The sequence below is a fragment of the Procambarus clarkii genome, chromosome 25 (assembly GCF_040958095.1).
Source record: "Procambarus clarkii isolate CNS0578487 chromosome 25, FALCON_Pclarkii_2.0, whole genome shotgun sequence".
Classification (NCBI taxonomy): domain Eukaryota; kingdom Metazoa; phylum Arthropoda; class Malacostraca; order Decapoda; family Cambaridae; genus Procambarus; species Procambarus clarkii.
This window is the reverse complement of record NC_091174.1, coordinates 15,405,110-15,422,408: the sequence shown is the minus strand read 5'-3', so window position 1 is coordinate 15,422,408 and position 17,299 is coordinate 15,405,110. Positions and strand designations below refer to the sequence as shown.

General features: G+C 41.5%; 1 protein-coding gene across 1 annotated transcript in view; it reads right to left on the bottom strand.

Annotated features, from left to right (window-relative positions):
* Window positions 1-13,103, bottom strand: part of LOC123756339 (uncharacterized) — a 1,167,846-nt gene extending 1,154,743 nt beyond the window's left edge. Inside the window, exon 1 of the mRNA XM_069331344.1 lies at window positions 9,641-13,103. Coding sequence (XP_069187445.1) covers window positions 9,641-11,156 — 1,516 coding nt within the window. The 5' untranslated portion in view covers window positions 11,157-13,103. The remainder of the gene's footprint in view (window positions 1-9,640) is intronic.
* Window positions 13,104-17,299: the final 4,196 nt, after the last annotated feature.

Genomic DNA, 17,299 nt, shown 5'->3' with positions numbered 1-17,299 from the left:
GAATAGCAATGCAGGAACAGTTGTACTAAGCTTTCATTAAGCTAAATTAAATTTGCACGCGAGCTGTATTTTTACTCCACAGCACTCTCATTGTTTATTTAGCCCGAAGATGAAAGTGATTATTTCATAGCGGACTCACTCATGTGATTACGATCAACTTCGCTATTAAGGCTCGCAGCATCACAGCTGTAATGAGATAACTGGCAGTCACATTCGTCTGTCTCGCTGTCACTCAAGAACGTGACCACTTGAAGATACATTTTTTTTTCAAGGGATATTCCTGCGCGGGCCCTAAGCCTCTGGCCGGCCCACAGATTTCGTGGGAAACTATTCACTCTCAGAAACATTAGTAAACAAATGCAAAGCCACCTACTTCCCCTGGTATCTGTCCAACCTCTTGGGCTGGACGGTAGGGCGACGATCTCGCTTCATGCAGGTCGGCGTTCAATCCCGGACCATCCAAGTGGTTGGGTACCATCCCTTTCCCCCCTCCCCCCGCGGCCCATCCCAAATTTTTATCCTGGTCCTTTCCCAGTGCTATATAGTCGACATGGCTTGGCCTTTCCCCCCTGATATTTTCCTCCCTTCCTCTCGTATCTAGTAAAGGACCTATCCACTCTATCGGCCCTCGATCAGAAACTATTCCCAGGCGGCGCTGTAGTTGTGAAGTACAACTCACTGTTTCCCTGCATGGCAATAGTGTCAAGCTACATTTCACTCCTTCTCTTCCTCCACCCGACACACCGCATGCAAGATTGCATTTTGCCTTCATTGAATTTCTCGATGAAAAAAAATCCTCTCTGCTCACACTTTTCAAAATCTTACCCAGCCAGCATCTCTCGCGCCATTCAATCACCTTGAAACTTTTTTTTTCCACTTTTTTCTTTCGCTCTCTCCCCTTTCTGGATTTTTTTTTATCACGTTTTAGGCTTCCCAACTCCTTTCTTCCTGCTCGAATGGTATCGTTCACCCGTCCTTCACTTGCTGAAACTCTATGGAAGTACTGTTCAGTTCCTCAGCCCATCCTCCTGTTTACTTATGAGCAACCATGTGGACCATCGTACATATACTGACGTAATGGACAACTAGAAAGTAGAATATAGTGCTAATGAATTTGGACAAACAGGAAAAGGTTGTGTGATTATGTTGCTAAAAAAAAAAAAAACAACCTAGGCCTTATACACGTTTACACACCTAATTACACACAGAAATCACAATAACATGATGCATCAACATGCAGGCGATGAGTCACAATAACGTGGCTGAAGTATGTTGACCAGACCACACACTAGAAGTTGAAGGGACGACGACGTTTCGGTCCGTCCTGGACCATTCTCAAGTCGATTGTGAGAATTACTTGAGAATAGTCCAGGACGGACCGAAACAACGTCGTCTCTTCAACTTCTAGTGTGTGGTCTGGTCAACATGATGCATCAAATGAACAAATCCACAAGGGCCGTGATGAGAATTCGAAGCCTCGTCACGGCCCTTGTGGATTTGATTATACACCTACATTTGATTTCTCAACTTTACGCTAATTGAAGGCTGAATATGCACAGGTTTCATGTCCCAAACAACTGTAGTCAACATAGTGACGCTCTGAACAATCTCGGAAAGATGCTTGTAATAAGTCTAAATCACATGTGATGAAGGTGGTAAATTGGCAGTTCTTGATAACCATGTTTAACAGTTAAGGGTTTCTTATGTGGAGATGACTTAAGAAGACTCATCATCAACAACAAATGTCTCAATTCAATTTCAGCAAATTTTACAAAATGGCACCAACAAATTTAAAAAAAAATAAAGTAATGGACAAATTTGTGTAAAGTAATCAAATCTAATTAGCATCAGTATGTGTCATAGTAAGGCTTTGTTCAAATTGGCTTTCTAATCGACATGACTATTCAGGGACTAGAACATCTATACAGACTTCAGAGCGATAACAGATTCAAGGGCTTTCCTGAAGTCAGGAACCTTAATCCAGCGACCGTTTCCAAAAGGTTTAATCGTTAATATTTGTTATACGGCATTATAAAATACGGCATTTAATAAAATACAAATTATTACTATGGGCATACAGCTAATTTAAGTCGTATGTCTCTGATAGTATTTTCTTAACAAAAAACAGTGCGTTTCATAGTGGTTTTGCGTACAATTAGGCGTAATTAGTTTAATTATGTTAGGTTATTGATTCCAATTAAGTTTCTGGTTCTGATAATGACAATGTCTACTTCTTATGCTGTTATTGTGACATGTAATTATTGTATTTACTTATTTTTAAGTAAACTTTCCCAATTATAAATGTTCTTCCATTTATGAATAAAGGTTTTGAATTTTATTTAAGTTAGCTCCGGTAAGAATTATTTGTATATGGAAAGCGTGGGCGAAACATGTAGAAGACGCAAAGAAATAATAACTAATTGTGAAAATTCTTATGTAATGAGCTGTAAGGCCAGGCTACTCCCAAAAAGCCTCTCAGTGAAACATTAGCAGCGTATGAATGAAAAATATTTCACACAATTGAAAACTTGATTACGCTAAAACGGTTTGCGAGCAAATGGATGTTAGCCTTAATGCCTATCAATCTCCGGAGGATTGTTAAGGCCATAACAATAGCTTACTGACCAACCAGCGAGTATACTATTCTTTAATCCTGGACTATGTTCAGGATTAAACTCTGTGTATACACACACACACCAAGCGAAGTATACCTTTCCCTGTATATCCCAGTGTTAGAACAATGTTTCACTCGCATCCTGTTTCCAAGTCCTCGTCTGTAAATGCATCGCTTATGTAATGCGAACGTAAATAATTACCAAATAGAAACTAATTACCAAAACATATGACCTAACCTCTCCTAGGCCTATCAATACACAAACTTATAATTTATGAATTAACAAATTACATTCAAGAAATATAACTTTTGTTAACGTTTAATTTGATAAATGCGCCTTTAGGATTGGCCATAGATTTAACAAGCTTAGCCTGAGAATCGATTGAAATTCAAACAGCGCGACAGCAGTAAAGTGCTTTTCATTTATTAGGAGAACGGCTGCTGGATTGTAAAGCTTTTGCCAAATATTTTGGGAATGGGCAACACATTTACAGTAAGTGGCCGATTCATTATAAGCGATGCTCTGCGAACAGGAAAAGTGACATGCTTGTCAACAAAAGCATTAACAAACAAAAAAGACCATGTGAATGATGAGAATTAAATACATTTAATAAAGAGAGGATCAACAACGGCTATACGGAACGAATTTAAACCATTTGTTTTGAATGCCGAATTACAGTTTCACAACTTAAAATGCATAGAATTAACTCATCTATCACAACGCTCAAAACATGAATATTTATTACAATTTAGAAGTATTTCACAATAAGTTTTCAAAACTCCTGATTCGTGTTTATTTATTTACTATTCTGGCTCTGAACACCAGAAAGATATCAACACCTGGTTGACTGACTCAAGCTGAGAACATAAAATGTCTTGGAGCTGGTAGCAAAGATAAGAGAAGCTTAACAGCGACGCGGAGCTCGTAACAGAGATAACTGAAATATAAAAGTGTTGTGGATATCGTAACAAAACGGTATCTTTGAAATATTAACAAAGATAACAGTCGTATAACAGTGTCGAGAAGCTAAATATAACAGACCTAGAAGTGTCTTGGATCTAAAGATAACAGACGTACAACGGCGTTGTAGAGCTTGCAATAGATAGCTATTATAAAAATTATTTTTTATTTTTAATTTCAAGCATCTTAAGCTACGTTGCCTCTTAAATTTTTTGGTATTCTATGACATTCTAATACCACACGAATTTCATGGAGGGCAAGTTAGATAACGTGGATAAGAGTTTACATAATTGGGCTTAAGACCAATCAACCTCTGGAAGGTTATTCAGGCAACAACGACCGCTTAGTGACCAACGAGCAAGAATACTACAGTTCCGAACACTGCATAGGACTTAAGGAATCTCTCAGTGCATATGCACCCAGAAGTGGGTTACAACTGTGACGAGAGCTCACTAAAATACTTTAAACAAACTTTCAGAAAGTCTATAGAATTATGTTGAATGAAAGACTGAAAATAATTTAATCCTTCGGAGAAAAAATACTGAAAAATGCAACAATTTTTGAAGAGACTAAGGGGCACTAAATAATTTGGAAGGAAAGACTGAAAAAGATTGAAATCTTTTAAAGGAAAGTCTTATTGAGTACCAAGACTGCTCACTCAAAGGAAGCACAGGCCACGAGGACACATAATACGGACTTTTAAAGACGTTAAAGAAAACCGATCATCTCAAACACGAAGTTTAAATGGAGGACTAAGCCGATTCAGCGTCGAAATATTCAGTAAACTTTTCTGGACAGAAGTATCAATAAAACCATTTTGCTCTCATGACGGGGAGCCATTCAAATGTGAGTTGGGACGGGGAATTTACTCATCCGTACACTGGGACCAGTTATTCACTTGCGCTCTTCCACGCGAAGTTATTCATTTGATCACTAGGACGAGTTATTCAACTGTGCGCTCTTGGATGGTGCCTTATTCCGTCGATTGAAAACAGCGTAAACATTGCTGGTGTTTATTATATTTCTTGTTCGTCATGTCCTCTCGTACTTTGGCGAAGAATATCAAACGCTAAGTGACAAACCAGTAGAAATATTCCTTGAGAACCTATTCGTAAAAGACTGGGAAAATTACCTAAAATCTCCGAACCCAGAATACAAATGTTCTCTGCGTTCACATTAGCGATGTACAATGTATTAGTGATAGCGCTGTACACTGTATAGGACGGTTTACGTGAGTAGCACTGTACACCTGCGCTTGTGATGCGGTGGAGTGTTGCTGCAGGAGTGTTGTAGTGTACGGGGAGCACTGTACACCTGTGCTTGCGAAGCAGTAATGTGCTACAGTGGGCGACAGCTAAAGTGTTACAGGTCTTGTTTATCTACAATTCTCTTTATTATAACAGACTAGATATATTAAAAAAAAATACGTTTGATAGTTATAAATCATAAAATGTTATAAGTCTTATAACTTGACGGATGTCGTCTTCCCCTCCAATGATAGATGGGCAAAGAGTTAATGTATGCTTCTCCATTCCACCTATTGTACCTTCATCCGTCTAGTTCGTGTCTGTTGACTTTCTGCTGGTGGAACTGGAGAGTGGAGAGAGAAAGGACCTTCTAATTTTAAAAGGTGACCTAATCGATCATTATTAAACCTTTTGTTTCCAAGAGATTTTTTTTTATTCTGGTATAAAAATTGTGTAGCACAAAAGTAAATATATTCGATTCTTGCGGTTGAAATCTCTCTCTCTCTCTCCTCTCCAATCACCGTCTACTTTTTTTTCTTTATCCTCTCCTACTGTTTACTACTACTCCTCTGTCTCAGTATTTATCCTCATTGTCTCAGTCTCAATGTCTACCTTACGATCTCTATTCCATCCCACTGCCTACACCCCACTCACTGTTTTCCCCAAATTATCTATTCCCACCTCACTGTCTATCCAATCTCAGTGTATAACCCCTTCGTCTATCCTCCACTCACTGTCTACATTTTATGTCTCCCCCCCCCCCAATCAGTGTCTACTCTGCCTATCCTTCTCTATCTATTTCCTATCACTGTCTGCCCCCTCTGTTTACGTTGTCTAAATTATTTCTCTTTCTCATTTCAATGTCTACTACCCCCCACCTCTCTTTCTGCTCTTCCTTGTCTAATCCCCCTCCTCACTGTCTACATACTGTCATTTTATATACTTCTCTCACTGTCTACCTTCTCTAATTACCAATTTCTTACTGAATTTCCCCGCTCTGACTTAACCCTTGACTGTCATATCTCCTTTTTTTATGATAGCATCCCAATGACGTATTTTCTAAGATCAAGATCTTTCAGAAGCCAAAAATTTCGAGATGACTTTTGTTGATATTAATTCCTTCGTCATGTTGATTAATATAAAAAAAATATATATTTTTGTATTTCATTTATGTACTTCTCTCTAAATATTGGGACCATCCATTCGTCTATCTTTCCACTCTTCCAGTTATCCATTCTTCTACCCACTTGCTTAATAAACCAATCATCTAACTCGCAAGCTGTACATTCCTCCTCCTTACTCGCTACGTGTCCATTCGTCTCACTCGCTACCTGTCCATTCGTCTCACTCGCTACCTATCCATTCGTCTCACTCGCTACCTGTCCATTCGTCTCACTCGCTACCTGTCCATTCGTCTCACCCGCTACCTATCCATTCGTCTCACTCGCTACATGTCCATTCGTCTCACTCGCTACCTGTCCATTCGTCTCACTCGCTACCTGTCCATTCGTTTCACTCGCAAGCTGTACATTCCTTCTTACTCGCAACCTGTCCATTCGTCTCACTCGCAACCTGTCCATTCGTCTCACTCGCAACCTGTCCATTCGTCTCACTCGCAACCTGTCCATTCGTCTCACTCGCTACCTGTCCATTCGTCTCACTCGCTAGCTGTCCATTCGTCTCACTCGCTAGCTGTCCATTCGTCTCACTCGCTAGCTGTCCATTCGTCTCACTCGCTAGCTGTCCATTCGTCTCACTCGCTAGCTGTCCATTCGTCTCACTCGCTAGCTGTCCATTCGTCTCACTCGCTTGCTGTCCATTCGTCTCACTCGCTAGCTGTCCATTCGTCTCACTCGCTACCTGTCCATTCACTTCTCGTTCATTCATTCATTAGACTTTTTCATCTGTCCAGTTATCCATTGACCTAGTTCGTCACTCAGGTATGAAGTTATTTGCTCAGTTACCCATCAAATTCGTACTTCACCCAGTTATCAGTCATATTTCACCCAGCTATCAATTTATTCGCACTTCGGTCCGTTATATATATTTTTGTCCAACCCATCCTCTACCACCGCAGCCACAGACCGAAGCTCGACTCCACCCATCGACTTTGAGGTCAGGCTCTCGTTTTCCATTTTCGTTTACGATTCGCATCAGATCAAAAATACCATGAACAGACCCGTAAGGGGGAAAAAAAACGAAAAATGAAAAGAGAGAACTGAATTCTTGTATTTTTTCTTTATGTGTACAATCCACTTTTGTTAAACCATTTCTGGTAGTTGGCTTAAATGTTTTTTTTTTATTATTATTTTTTTGCACGATCCCTTTTGTTTTAATTCTTTACCTCTTATCCAGTTTAGACGAACTTGGGTTGTCATCATTGAGTGTGTGTGTGTGTGTGTGTGTGTGTGTGTGTGTGTGTGTGTGTGTGTGTGTATTCAACTCATATTAAAGACAAATTATTCAGATATAATATATTGGAAAGCTTTATCATTTCACAAGAAAAAAAAAATTGAAAAATATATTTTATAAAAACTCAGTTTATTAGACAAAGTATATATATATATATATATATATATATATATATATATATATATATATATATATATGTCGTACCTAGTAGCCAGAACTCACTTCTCAGCCTACTATGCAAGGCCCGATTTGCCTAATAAGCAAAGTTTTCCTGAATTAATATATTTTCTATAATTTTTTTCTTATGAAATGATAAAGCTGCCCTTTTCACTATGTATGAGGTCAATTTTTTTTATTGGAGTTAAAATTAACGTAGATATATGACCGAACCTAACCAACCCTACCTAACCTAACCTAACCTATCTTTATAGGTAAGGTTAGGTTAGGTAGCCAAAAAAAGCTAGGTTAGGTTAGGTAGGTTAGGTAGACGAAAAAACATTAATTCATGAAAACTTGGCATATTAGGCAAATCGGGCCTTGCATAGTAGGCTGAGAAGTGAGTTCTGGCTACTAGGTACGACATATATATATATATATATATATATATATATATATATATATATATATGTCGTACCTAGTAGCCAGAACTCACTTTTTGGCCTACTATTCAAGGCCCGATTTGCCTTATAAGCCAAGTTTTCCTGAATTAATATATTTTTTCTAATTTTTTTCTTATGAAATGATAAAGCTACCCATTTCGTTATGCATGAGGTCAATTTTTTTTTATTGGAGTTAAAATTAACGTAGATATATGACCGAACCTAACCAACCCTACCTAACCTAACCTAACCTATCTTTATAGGTTAGGTTTGGTTAGGTAGCCGAAAAAGTTAGGTTAGGTTAGGTTAGGTAGGTTAGGTAGTCGAAAAATAATTAATTCATGAAAACTTGGCTTATTAGGCAAATCGGACCTTGCATAGTAGGCTGAGAAGTGCGTTCTGGCTACTAGGTACGACATATTATATATATATATATATATATATATATATATATATATATATATATATATATATATATATATATATATATATATATATATATGCGAACAAGCTTGAATGCTCACGTGGCCCCACTGAAATGAAGTGAAATAGATTACCAAGATTACCCAAGATTACCACCAAAGTGCCGCCGGGAGGGGGGGGGGCAAATAGCTTCGGCTATCACCTCCTTATGTGCAGTCACTGATGGTCGAGTGGATTAAGACACCGTGACACCAGTTGCAATGTGCTCCTGGAGGTCTGGGTTCGAGTCACTTCTAGGGTGTGGAGCTTTATTATATTATATATATATATATATATATATATATATATATATATATATATATATATATATATATATATATATATATATATATATATATATATGTCGTACCTAGTAGCCAGAACGCACTTCTCGGCCTACTATGCAAGGCCCGATTTGCCTAATAAGCCAAGTTTTCCTGAATTAATATATTTTCTCTAATTTTTTTCTTAAGAAATGATAAAGCTACCCATTTCATTACGTATGAGGTCAATTCTTTTTTATTGGAGTTAAAATAAACGTAGATATATGACCGAACCTAACCAACCCTACCTAACCTAACCTAACCTATCTTTATAGGTTAGGTTAGGTAGCCGAAAAAGTTAGGTTAGGTAGTCGAAAAACAATTCATGAAAACTTGGTTTATTAGGCAAATCGGGCCTTGCATAGTAGGCTGAGAAGTGCGTTCTGGCTACTAGGTACTATATATATATATATATATATATATATTATATATATATATATATATATATATATATATATATATATATATATATATATATATATATATATATATATATATATATATATATATATAATGCTATTCATTTCATTATGAGCTAATTTTTTTTAAAATTTGAGTTAAAACTAAAGTAGATATATGACCGAACCTAACCAACCCTACCTAACCTAACTTATTTTAACCTAACCTAAACTAACATAACTTAATTAATAATTTATGTGCTTAATATATTATAATAATAATATTTAAAATAAACCAATAGGAAACAATTTATTGAAAATAAAGAAAATCACTCGGCTTATTAGGTAAATCGGGCCTTGCATAGTAATCCGAGAAGTGCGTTCTGGCTACTAGGTACGACATATATATATATATATACACACACACACACAAAACAATCAGTACCCTTTGGTGTATAGGATTTAATGAATTTAAAAGATGCAACATATAATGCTGGCTCTAATCTCTTTGACAGACCTTTCTGATCCAGAAATTATTTCCACAAGCGAAGCAGTTTTTCAAAATAGGAAGCTAAAGGGATTATTTACTACACCTTGTGTCGACGACGGTGTTGAATGACTGACCTTTAGTGAGGTGAGTGTAGTTGTTGATGGCTAACTCTGCTTTCTTCCTGGCGATGAAGAACCACTCGGAGGTGTTAGAGAGGTACTTGTACTCAACCGCAAGATCCTTCACTAAAATGTTGCCCTCGGGAAGCCGGTAAGCAAAGGGGCAGAAGAGGATATAGTCCTGGTATTCGTACTTGTCGTAGCAGTTTCCCGCTGCGAAGATGTCCTCATCCAACTCCACCATGGTGAGGACCTCCGCATGGAGGAGGTACTCTGAAGCCAGCACCTGCTGCGCCGAGTACTTCCAGAGGCGAGTGTAGAGATTGGCGCGATTGACAGCGATCTCCCCTTCTAGGCGGAAGCGTTCCTGGGCGTAGCGATCGACCACGCCCTCGCCCAGGTTGAAGCTGGTGCCCTTCGTACAATTGTCCCCGAGGAGATGCTGCGACTCTACGATCCTCAGGAACTTAGTCACCACGTCTACGTCGGCTTCTCCGACACTCTCTGCGCCATGTTGCTCCGGTGTCAAATCGTCTTGGTCGTACGCGTTGATGTCGTTCGTCGGAACCAGATCTCCAGTGGCACGAAATTTGTTCTCTAGGTTGGGTGCCCCCGAGGAGTACCATGGGGAGGACGTGGGCGTGGCCTCAACGGAGTCCTGCGTCCAGTCCTTTGCAGCTTGCAACTCTTCGTTTTCAGAATCAGTGAGAGGCGGCTTGGAGACGTGGAGGACTTCGTAATTGTCTGTGTGGGAGCGCGGCCGCATCTTGGGCGACTTTCTTGTACGGACGAAGTTTTTCCTAGATTTACGATGACGAATGCTGGAGTGCTGAAGTCGCTTCTCGAGGATGGTGAGTGCAGGGCCTGTCGGATCAGGTAGCAGGGCCTCAGGATCGTCCCTATCTACACCTTCCAGTACCTCCTCCTCCTGCAGGTAGTAGTCGTCGGTGTCGGTAGATCTACGACCCTTCCACTGCGTGCTCCTGTTCGTCGACGACCATGTCTCTTGGTTTAACCCCAAGATAGACATCACAGAGTCGTCTCTCTGCTGTGGATCATGAACCACATCAGATTCGTAAATTTGGTTTCCAGCTAGACCACCTTTATCGATATTGGTGATTCTGTAAATATTTTTCTTCCTCTGCCCAGATAAGTCTTTCACAGTCACATTATTAAAAGAACTCGCGGCAGAGTTCTCACTTACAGCGCTAGTCAAAGTTTGCCCGTTTATGGAGCGTGAGGCATCGTCTTGTATTTTTTCTTGCGAGTTACGCAGGCTTAGGTGAGGACTGGGGTAAGTCCTTGATGTCAGGCCGCTGCTTCTACCGCCTCCTGCTGCAGGGTTGTGACGCGTCGCAGCAGAGTGAGGAAAAGAGGGATTGATGAAGAGTGTATAGGAGGGACGCGAACCATTGTTCAGCCGACGAAGCACTTCCTCCTTACCGCTGTTTCCTGACGCACCCGTGGCCAGAAGTCCCACCGCTAGCAGGAACCAGCAGGAGGAAGACACCTCCCTCAGTACGAGAGGCATTATCAAGAAGCGTTGCTAGCGAAGAAGTCGCAGCATCGTTCACAGTTCACTGGTCAAAATTACTTTCTCGACTGAGACACCTCTCGCGGTACCAGTATGCCTGTGGTGCCAGGTTCCACCTTGTCTTGTTTTGATTATCACAGCAAGTTTGACACCTCGTCCGTTTGACACCTGGACTATTTCACACCTGGCGTTTGACATTTGGCTTATTTCACACCATGAATTCTTGACATCTAGCTTATTTCATACCATGAACTTTTGCCATCTTGTCGTCAGGCAAAACACTTGGTCTGTTTCAAGCTAGGTATTTTTGGCATTTGGTCTGACACTCGACCGGTTCATTCTTGGTTCTAGTTGTGAATGTTTTCGTGCGTCTTGAGTTTCAAACCTTTTATTTCAGTACAGGTGTGTACGCGTGTGTGATGCTTGATGTGTTGGTTTGGCGGTCTGCTTCACACATGGGCACTCTTGCCTCCATTCATGGACTCGCGCCATCTCTGATAACTTACATCTGGTTCGAACCTAATTTTCTGTTGAGTGGTTCACCGGTTGTGTTTGTGTGTGTGTGTGTGTGTGTGTGTGTGTGTGTGGAGTGGTTCACTGGGTGTGTGTGTGTGTGTCGAGTGGTTCACTGGTTGTGTGTGTGTGTGTCGACTGGTTCACTGTTTTTGTGTGTGTGTGTGTGTGTGTGTGTGTGTGTGTGTGTGTGTGTCGACTGGTTCACTGGGTGTGTGTGTGTGTGTGTGTGTGTGTGTGTGTGTGTGTGTGTGTGAGTCGAGTGGTTCACTGGTTGGTTGTGTGTGTGTGTGTGTGTGTGTGTGTGTGTGTGTGTGTGTGTGTGTCGAGTGGTTCACTGGTTGTGTGTGTGTGTGTGTGTGTGTGTGTGTGTGTGTGTGTGTGTGTGTCGAGTGGTTCACTGGTTGTGTGTGTGTGTGTGTGTGTGTCGACTGGTTCACTGTGTGTGTGTGTGTGTGTGTGTGTGTGTCGACTGGTTCACTGTTTGTGTGTGTGTGTGTGTGTCGACTGGTTCACTGGTTGTGTGTGTCGACTGGTTCACTGTGTGTGTCGACTGGTTCACTGTTTGTGTGTGTCGACTGGTTCACTGGTTGTGTGTGTGTGTGTGTGTGTGTGTGTGTGTGTGTGTGTGTGTGTGTGTGTGTGTGTGTGTGTGTGTGTCGACTGGTTCACTGTGTGTGTGTGTGTGTCGACTGGTTCACTGTGTGTGTGTGTGTGTGTGTGTGTGTGTGTGTGTGTGTGTGTGTGTGTGTGTGTGTGTGTGTGTGTGTGTGTCGACTGGTTCACTGTTTGTGTGTGTCGAGTGGTTCACTGGTTCTGTGTTGTTCACTAGTGTACTGTATTGTGTTCACTGGTATTGTATCGTAATTTTACTTACATTGTATCGTGTTGTTCAGTAGTGTTTTACCTCATTTGAATTGTGTAGCGTTGTTCAATGATGTTCAGTTGTTCACAGCTGTTGTTCACTGCAGGTGGCCATTACATACTGAAGACGTCAACACTGACGCAGGCACCCAAGTGCACCGCTTCTCCTTCACACTGAAATTGTTGCCAGTTTACCTGCCGCTATTTTTGACCCATTGCATAACCCGGAAATAAAGGGCTTGATATACCGTGTAATCGGCCAGCCGGAGACGCACATATATACGGCTTACATTGACGCTCGTCACCTCCACATGTCATCGCTCTACGCCCATACCTGGCACCATCCTCGCACATGTGAACTATCATTAGAAAAAAATACACCCCCACAAATATATCAAAAAGTTTTTTCCAGAGTTAGATATTATTATGCCCAACACGAAGAGAAAATAGTAAATTATACAGTGAGAATGAGGGGAGGTGGAAGAAGTTAATCGGGGCTGTTGTTGTAAACGCGAGTCAACAGGTTCAGAGAGCGAACAATGTAAGTGGGTGGTGATGGTCCACGACCCGCCTCCACACCGGCCGGCTCCGGACACTCACACCGCCCTTTATACGTTGCTGCCGCGGCGCCCCGGACGACGTCTCGTACCGCACCAACTTTACCCGCCACCCGTACATGGAGACATACAGGGAATAAACAGACAGTAAGGAACACAGTTTCATCCCAAACCACAAATATAATTAATATAAAATACTAAAAACTATAAACTAATTGTTAATACAAATAAAAATTCATTAGTTGCAAACATAAAAATCAAAATACCATTTTTTTTTGGTACATTAAGCTTACGAAATATAATGAGGCCTGATTATCTATGTAATTTTTATTTGGGACGCCAGCTTGAGTAAGAAACTTTCTGGAGGGGCCAGCTGCTTTAAGCTGGGAGACGGCGGTAAGACCACGGTGATATCGAGTTAGATTTTGTGATACAATCACTGAGTAACACACAAGCTGAACGCACATCACACACACAAGAATCGATTGTCAAGAAGGATTTTATTTTTTCATCTGCTTCGTGATTGATTAGTAACCATGTATGCACGCACACGCGCGCACACACACACTCGACAGTTCCCCGGCTGAGGCCGAAACAAATGAGCAGAGTTTCTTTTACCCTGATGCAACTGTTCACCTAGAAGTAAATAGGTACGGGAGAGTTAGACAGCTGCTACGAGTTGCTTCCTGGGAATATATATATGTGTGTGTGTGTGTGTGTGTGTGTGTGTGTGTGTGTGTGTGTGTGTGTGTGTGTTAAAAATATGTAGTAGACATAACTGAGGAAAATAGGTTGGTAAGAAAGGCAGGGTCCAAGAGCTAGTAGCTCGATTCTGTAGGCACAAATAGTAAATACAAATAGTAAACACACACACACACACCTTAACTCAGGAACAGTCTATTTTCTGGAGATCGATTTTCACAGAGGGGTTCAAAGTGCTTAGTAAAATTTAACTTCCTTAGTAAAATAAGGACTTCCTTAGCGTATCCTTGCTTGAATATAACCTTAATGTCTCGTGGTCAGGTGGTGAACTTCGTAGACTCGCAGTCGAGAGAAGCAGGTTTCAGCCACGACAGAAACGATTTAGCAAGCCTTCCTTTCATCTGATGCATCTGTTCATCTAGCAGGAAATTCTTACCATGGACTTATACAGCGTTTGTGGGCATTGCATCGTGTGTGTGTGTGTGTGTGTGTGTGTGTGTGTGTGTGTGTGTGTGTGTGTGTGTGTGTGTGTGTGTGTGTGTGTGTGTGTACTCACCTCTTTGACCTAGTGTCTTGCGGGGGTTGAGCTTTGGCTCTTTGGTCCCGCCTCTCAACTGTCAATCAACTGGTGAACAGATTCCTGAGCCTACTGGTCTCTGTCATATCTACATTTGAAACTGCGTATAGAGTCAGCCTCCACCACATCACTGCCTAATTTATTTCACTTTTTTACTACTCTGGCACTCCAAAGGTTCTTTCTAACGTCCCTGTGGCTCATTTGGGAACTCAGTTTCCACCTGTGTCCCCTTGTTCACGTACCACTCGTGTTAAACTTTTTATCCTAATCTACCCTGTCAATTCCTCTGAGAATGTTGTAGGTAGTGATCATGTCTCCCCTTACTCTTCTGTCTTCCAGTGGCGTGAGGTGCATTTCACGCAGCCTTTCCTCGAAACTCATGCCTCTTAGTTCTGGGACTAGCCTGGTGGCATACCTCTGAACTTTTTCCAGCTTTGTCTTGTGCTTGAGCTTGGCAAAGTACGGGCTCCATGCTGGGGCTGCATACTCCAGGATTGGTCTTACATATGTGGTATACAAGGTTCAGAATGATTCCTTACACAATTTCCTGAAGGTAGTTCTGATGTTAGCTAGCCTTGCATACGCCGCAGGTGTTATTCTTTTTATGTGGGCTTCAGGAGACAGGTCTGATGTGATACCAAAGCCTAGATCCCTCTCTGTCCGTTTCATGAAGAACTTCGTCTCCCATTTCGTATCCTGTGTCTGGCCTCCTATTTCCACCACCTAGTTTCATTACCTTACATTTACTCGGGTTGAACTTTAGTATCGAATTCAGTTTGCACCTTTCATTCAGTTTGCCTAGGTCAACTTGCAGCCTCATACTATTTTCCTCTGTCTTAGTCCTCCATTCATAATTTTTGCATCATCAGCCAACAAAGAGAGGAACGATTCCATACCCTCTGGGAGATCATTTACATGTGTGTGTGTGTGTGTGTGTGTGTGTGTGTGTGTGTGTGTGTGTGTGTGTGTGTGTGTGTGTGTGTGTGTGTGTGTGTGTGTGGTGTTTCCCTCACGCGTCCCGAACGTATCCAGATCTGGAGACTGGAACAGGAGTGGATTTTTTTCTGTTTTCTTTACCTTGCAGGCACGGGAGTATAGTCAGTATTGTGTTCTGGACATTGTTGCGCCAGCCTCCTTTAACCCGGCCTTCACTTGCCCAGTTGTTACTACTCTCTAGTCTTCATTTAGTCTCTCACACGCTAGTTTCTTATTTCGCGGCGTTCTTCTCTTCGTCTTTTATTTCAGCTTTACATACTCTCCTGGTTATTCTTTATTTATAAGAAGCTTCATAATCTGGATAGCTTTAGAAAGAGAATTCCTCTCACTCACCTTTGAACTCATAGATTCACCTTTGGCCTCATATATTCTATATAATATTACGCCAAGGAAGTTAAATAAATATGATAGATGCTGCGGAGCTTATTACCTCCCTCTCTCTCTCTCTCTCTATTTATAGGAGTAAAAGAAAGAGAGAGAGAGAGAGAGAGAGAGAGAGAGAGAGAGAGAGAGAGAGAGAAAGATTAGGGTTCATTATAAATGTTAATAATATTCCTAATAAAGTTTCAGGCTAAGAGTTGTTATCCTTCATTGGCATAGCTAAAGCTTGACTTTTGAAATCTACTAAATGAATTTGTGTAAAGTTTACCCAAATTGATTTACTGTGTTACAGTCCCCTTAGGTCTATGATCAAGCTGGAGCTGGCAGTCTATTAGAGCTAGCAAATGCTCAGTATGACTTCATTTCACGCGTGGTGAACGTGTTGCAAGTACGAGACAGTCTGCGACTCTATGGTCGCTGATCACACCATGTTGTTGAGAAGGACAGAGCGGGAGGCTGTTGACTGCTGAGCGCCTTGAGTTGTGGTTGTAACCTCCTGGCTGTCCACGAAGTTGAGCCAGGTAAGGAACATACTATTTATTGAGTAACATTTTGGGTGGCCCTCGGTGATAGTGATTTTGGAGTTGGTGGCTATATGAAGTATTACTATGGACAAACATTTTCAAAACACTAATGCAAACATTTTCAAAACACTGTATTAGTGTTTTGAAAATGTTTATTAGTGTTTTGAAAATGTTTATTAGTGTTTTGAAAATGTTTATTAGTGTTTTGAAAATGTTTAATACAAACATTTTCAAAACACTGTATTAGTGTTTTGAAAATGTTTGTATTAAACATTTTCAAAACACTAATGCAAATTTCACGACAGCTAAAAAAATATGTGTACGACGCCACACGAGGAGATGCACATGACATATGGAGAAGGGCAAGGCATGAGACAACATTCCAGGTGTTTGGCCACTTGAGCTGCTCTACCCAACATGCACCTGGGGACTACCTCCGCCCCGAGAGGGAGAGGAACATCCGCAGATTTGACGGTTGTGTTCGGATGACCTGAAGCCTCACCGCTCAGGACCATTAGTTAAGTCTCGTGATTCACGGAGCTGTATAGCGTTAAGAACGATAACAGACTCGCAGACACTCGAGCGATAACAGACTCGCAGACACTCGAGCGATAACAGACTCGCAGACACTCGAGCGATAACAGACTCGCAGACACTCGAGCGATAACAGCCTCGCAGACACTCGAGCGATAACAGCCTCGCAGACACTCGAGCGATAACAGCCTCGCAGACACTCGAGCGATAACAGCCTCGCAGACACTCGAGCGATAACAGCCTCGCAGACACTCGAGCGATAACAGCCTCGCAGACACTCGAGCGATAACAGCCTCGCAGACACTCGAGCGATAACAGCCTCGCAGACACTCGAGCGATAACAGCCTCGCAGACACTCGAGCGATAACAGCCTCGCAGACACTCGAGCGATAACAGCCTCGCAGACACTCGAGCGATAACAGCCTCGCAGACACTCGAGCGATAACAGACTCGCAGACACTCGAGCGATAACAGACTCGCAGACACTCGAGC